General features: G+C 38.2%; 1 protein-coding gene across 1 annotated transcript; it reads right to left on the reverse strand.

The window, feature by feature from the left end:
- Positions 1 to 995: 995 nt before the first annotated feature.
- LOC131315808 (large ribosomal subunit protein eL20) lies at positions 996 to 4,894 on the reverse strand. Its single transcript, XM_058345007.1, has 4 exons — positions 4,693 to 4,894; positions 4,469 to 4,584; positions 4,295 to 4,358; positions 996 to 1,493 (listed from the first exon to the last, which is right to left on the reverse strand). Exons 1-4 carry the CDS (start codon positions 4,705 to 4,707, stop codon positions 1,152 to 1,154), a joined length of 537 nt encoding a protein of 178 aa, XP_058200990.1. The 5' UTR covers positions 4,708 to 4,894; the 3' UTR covers positions 996 to 1,151.
- Positions 4,895 to 5,241: the final 347 nt, after the last annotated feature.

A 5,241-nucleotide genomic window follows, 5' to 3' on the forward strand; every position in this document is an offset into this window, starting at 1 on the left:
AAGGCTTCACAATCAGCCAACTAGGCTAGTTGTGGTTACATGGTGGAGAGGAGGGGTGCAAAAGGTGATGGGAGAGTGGGGGAGGGGTGATGCAAGCCAAAGCCCTGCAAAACGCTGTATCGTTGACAAAAACGGGGTTACACAGCCCTCTGCACTCTTGATCATCACAAAATCCAGCTGGAAAAATGTGAAAGGGACAGGTGCTGACTATTGTGCGATGGAGTGACATAATCGGCGATTGTCCTGCCAACCGCGCGCCGATCAACAGTCAAGGCTTTGACTTTGACCAAAACCTGGCAGCAAGAATTACCATGCAAGGGAATCAACTCGTCGCGCGACGGTCCAAACCTAGGTTAGGGTTTTGACTTTAGGGTTTTTGGGTTTAAGAAAGGGGTCCACTTACTCCAAGTTCAAACTTTTTCATTCTCCAGACTGCTTTTGATCTGATTCATCATCGGAAAAACAAGAAAACCGAAAAACAAAGTAAATCAATCGGGAAATCTAAATTGGGGGTGTCTCACAATGCATTAATTGATTTGAAGACGAATAACTATCAAGCTTTTCTTCCCCCTCTGTAGTCGGAGTACTCGGCTCGTCGCTACTTCGATTCAAAAAGTAACCGATGGTTCCCAACATAAAAGATGGTTCCCAACATAAAAGAACGAGAATTTAGAAAGACCACCCAAAAGGAAAGAAGAATTCCATTTTATGGTTGTTCCAGTTCTACTTCAGCTCGAATGAGCACTCTAATAAGAGTTCCATTCATGACTGATTATAACCATCTCCAGTAATATCCAGTTTCATAACAGTTTTCCATGCGTGCACTTCTTCCCCAAAGCAGAAGATTAAACAGGTTGAGGTTGGACCCAGCACAACGGGTTTCAGTGATCAACTCTCAACCCATGAAAACTCAAACAAGCACAGCACACGACAATCGGATAAACATAAAATGAACAGTAGCTACTCCGGCTTAACATAGCCAAAGAGGATCCTCGAAAATCAAAAATTAGAAATCACTCATTACCAAAAATGAAACAGTATCCAAGAAGCACAAAAAAACAACTGCATGCCTCAACTAAAGTAACAAAACTTGTGATTCTATCTTTACCCCCACTTCATAGAGCTTTGTTTCGACAAAACAATTAAGAGGACTACATAAACAAGTTGGGCCTAGAAGCCTTGTAGGTAGTCTTCAGCTTCCTAGAGGGTGGCCTGACCTTCTTGTACACCAAGGGGAACTTGATTTTGGAGTTGTGAAACTGCTTTGTACTCTCCCTCTTGCAGAGCTTTGCTGGGACAGTAGCAGTTTTGATGATCTGGATGCAGTGGAGGCGGACCCTGTGGCGGGAAGCCATTTCAGTGTACATATGCTCAACTGCACCATTCAGAGTGGTGTCGCGGTACTCCTTGTACATGTTGTGGTAACCAGTACGACTTTGATACCTCAACCAGATTCCATAGTTCTTGATCTTGGTAGGATTTTTCTCAAAAATCTGAAAGTTGGTCGAGTTAAATATGAGTATAACAAATTCTTCATAACAGCAGAACATTAAAGGGGAAGAGAGAAAAAAATTACGGGGGGAAAAAGAGACAAGTTAAACTACTTAGGGACACCATTTGGTTTAGATTGCTTATAAATAAGTGACTTTAGAAACCAAGAATAACCAAACCGTTCACCATCTAGCCAATGGATTGCCAATAACGTACCAGGACCACTATTCTCATCCTAACTGGAAAGGATAAACCATAACCTTAGCATGCTCAAATTCTCCCAGACGTTCAGCTGTAGTTGAACTAACAAAACAGCCAAATTTGGCAACTATTTCCTAGCAATTGACATACAAATTGGCCAACAAAACACAATTGGCTAACCAAGGACATCAAAATTCAGAAAAATGCTCACAATGAGAGGAGATCAAAGACTTACAAACAAAAATATACTTATATGAAATGCAGACATGGTTGCAACATCGAAGAGAGAATGCAATGTACCGCATCAGGAAAGGTTCATCAACTCTAATGATGATCTTTGAGCAGGTGCTATGCATATATTACATCAAAAGTGAATCACTCAAAGTTACCACCATGTGTAACATTTTTCAAACAATGAAAAGGGAGTCCTATATTTTCTGGCTGGAGTCCTTCTGTCCTTGTAGAAAACAAAAATGTAATCCAGCCATGGAACTAAGACACGATACAACTATGGACCTTTTGGGTACATATGCAATATTCACAAAACCAACTCAGAAACATTGCCTTCTGAGCTTGTTTTGTGCATATTGATTATCCGCATGCAACTCCAAAATATGGGGCAAGAACAATAGAGAGAAGCAAGGTGAAAGTAATAATAATCATTCACCACATTTTCTCCATGTCAACCACCTTATTGGCTTGCATAGACTGTCTAAGTTGGAACAGCTGAGGAGATCATCTTCCTAGCAATGATGTGTTGGAAATGGGCCAATAAGGATAAAAACATATTCAACTATGGCAAACTCCACGAGTATTTCATTTAACTTCAGATATGCCTAGTAACAAACACTCACTTGCCAGGAACTCAGTGTGTTATTTCGCTTGTGATATGACACCATCACAGACTCTGGATGCATTACCCATTAGAAACATGTGATCTTTCATTTAACATCAGATATGCCATGGAACAGTAGTAACAGTTAGATTCGACACGTGTAACTATAGTATGAGAATCTGAGATGGCACTTGAAAACTTAATGCCAAAGAAACATGAAGTCTGATTGGAAAACTATAAATAAAAAAAGAAAAGAAATTTAACCTGGCCTCTTGTGTTATTGTATCCTGTTTGGATGAGTAATAAAAGAAGTGGATACAAGAAAGGGAGATGAATGAAATTTCATCATCCCTTTCTTTGCATTTTTCTAGGACTGGCATATAATTGGTAAAAGAGTGGTGCCAATATTAGCTGGGATGTGCTCTTCTTATAATGATGCCAGAATTCTAATATTCAAAACTGAATTTCTAATAATCACACATCCTAATATACAAATTATTTTGAAGCCAAACTAATTGGGCTTGAATTAGACATATGCGCTTTCTCTAACAGTTAATACTTGATGCACCCAAACACTATACTCCCATACATCATGAGTAAATCAAAGGTTAAGATACGACATGGAGTATATACTGACTGCTGAATTGTATCTTCATAGGATTGTTCTTAGTTTGATTGAAATAACTTTTTCGCCTTTTCTATGAATTCAAATCATATCTCTATAATACAAATGCATTCTACATTCGAAGTGTCCCTGACGTGTCTGCGTCCTAATTTTCGAACAAATGAGTGTCCGTGTTGTGCCATGTCCGTATTCCTTATTTGTGCTACAGTGCTACTTATGCTCCCAGCCTCCCACAGATGACAGAAACCATTGCAAAACTCTCCATTACCCGCAAACACTGAGGATAAAAGATTCAACATTCGGATAGGCCTATTTCTCATTCTACTGGAGGCTTGTGGCATGTCTGATACCTTTCAAATAGTCATTGACTCATTGTATTAATCCTTAAGTTCAAAAAAAAAAAAAAAAAAGTCCTTTTCTAACCATTTCTCACCAAATACCACCTTTTGGGCAAGTAAGCTACCAAATAAAATGAGGAATCTCAAAAACTCTCCTCCTCCCTCTACATTCCTTACTAAACTTGTAAACCAACATCAAAAGAAAGTTCTCTATGTCTTAGTATTTTACCATTTCTCTATGTCTTAATAGTTGATTAAAAACAAGGTATTAATCAGTACTCACATCATGTAGAGATGCGACACATAAAGTTGGTTTTTGAAAAATCAATGTTGTAGCCAAAATTTGATTCTGCCAAGATTACAGTGTCTGGTGTAAAATGATGAGATGTAATACACTTGATAATGGTTGCTCAACAAATTAGGTGGATAAGGGCAGGAGACAATGAGAAAAACTGAGAAAGTACTCTCTTTTCTACTGAGAATCTTTCAGAGACAAAATTCAATTGGTTGAGTGCATATACAATACCGACATTGCTTATCAAATACAGAGGAAGAAATTCTATCCCTCTTCCTGTTTCTCATGCTTCGTTATCCTAAAGTAAAAAGTAATATGAAAACTTGATACCGGAAAACACATTCATTTCTTGTCTTGTAACAGCCAAGATAGAGAACGGTAGCATTTCTTCTTAATCCTGACATGCCACACCAACTAGCATTCCTTTCAAGCAAGGCATGCATATCGTTTCCAAACCCTAGATTCAATTTACTCAACGAAATACCAACATGTTTCAGAGAAAATCATACCTCATTGATAGCGAGCATTTGACCATTGCTTTTCTTGACCTTCTTAAGCTTCCTCAGAAAATACCTTAAAGACACAAAAATTACAAACACTCAAGCATGTAACACCAGCTCAACATCGTTCAAGATCTAAAATACCACAACGAAATAAACACATTAACACACATGCATACATACCAGAACTTGGACTTGGCCCGGACCTCGTTTGTGGCCCAGAGCTTCATACGGTAGATCTTGGGATGCTCATCGGTTTCCGAAGGGAGACCCCTTCCCACAACTTGATACTGATGGAACTGCACACAATCCAGCAACAATCAGTTCCAACAACGAAAGCAAACTTAAACAACAACAGTTCAGCTACAGATACGAAAATGACGTATAAGGTAAGGATCCGAGTTTACCCTGTAAGTCACCATTTCTGAAGCTCCTTCACACTCACACTCACTCTCTCTCTCTCTCTCTCTCTCCGAGTGCGGTACGGGAGGCGATGGAGACGATGATTAACAGTTTATATATGAGGACCGAAACCCTAGTTCAGTAATTAACAGTTCCACCCTGAACTTTAAGCGTAATCAGATTGTTTCCTCTGTGGTTTCGATTGTGTCGATATCCAACTCCTCTCCGGAATAAACTTTGATAAACGTCCTCTAATAATCCCGAGGATTGTTTTTTGGTTTTTATTCAAAATAAAATCGCACTTACTGGATTTGGGTCAATTTTGGTGGATTTTAGATTCATCTCGACAAGATAAATCTTAAAAATAAAGATTTATGTTCAAAAAAAAATTTTAATAAAGACAAAAATAATTCAAAAATTGATCTATTTTGAATTATTTTTGTCTTTATTAAAAAAATTATATTTTGGACATATTTTTTATTGTTTAGACTTCTCTTGGACAAAGCAATAATTCACAAGAAATTACTGCGAAATTAGAAAAATGCAAAAAATAA

Source organism: Rhododendron vialii, chromosome 2a, assembly GCF_030253575.1.
Source record: "Rhododendron vialii isolate Sample 1 chromosome 2a, ASM3025357v1".
Classification (NCBI taxonomy): Eukaryota; Viridiplantae; Streptophyta; class Magnoliopsida; order Ericales; family Ericaceae; genus Rhododendron; species Rhododendron vialii.

What these genes read in the sequence shown, in the direction of transcription:
- LOC131315808 (XM_058345007.1), bottom strand. An exon ending in CGGGCCAAGTCCAAGTTCTG is followed by an intron (nt 4,359 to 4,468) that starts GTATGTATGCAT and finishes TGTGTCTTTAAG; the next exon opens with GTATTTTCTGAGGAAGCTTA. An exon ending in AAATGCTCGCTATCAATGAG is followed by an intron (nt 1,494 to 4,294) that starts GTATGATTTTCT and finishes ACCAACTTTCAG; the next exon opens with ATTTTTGAGAAAAATCCTAC.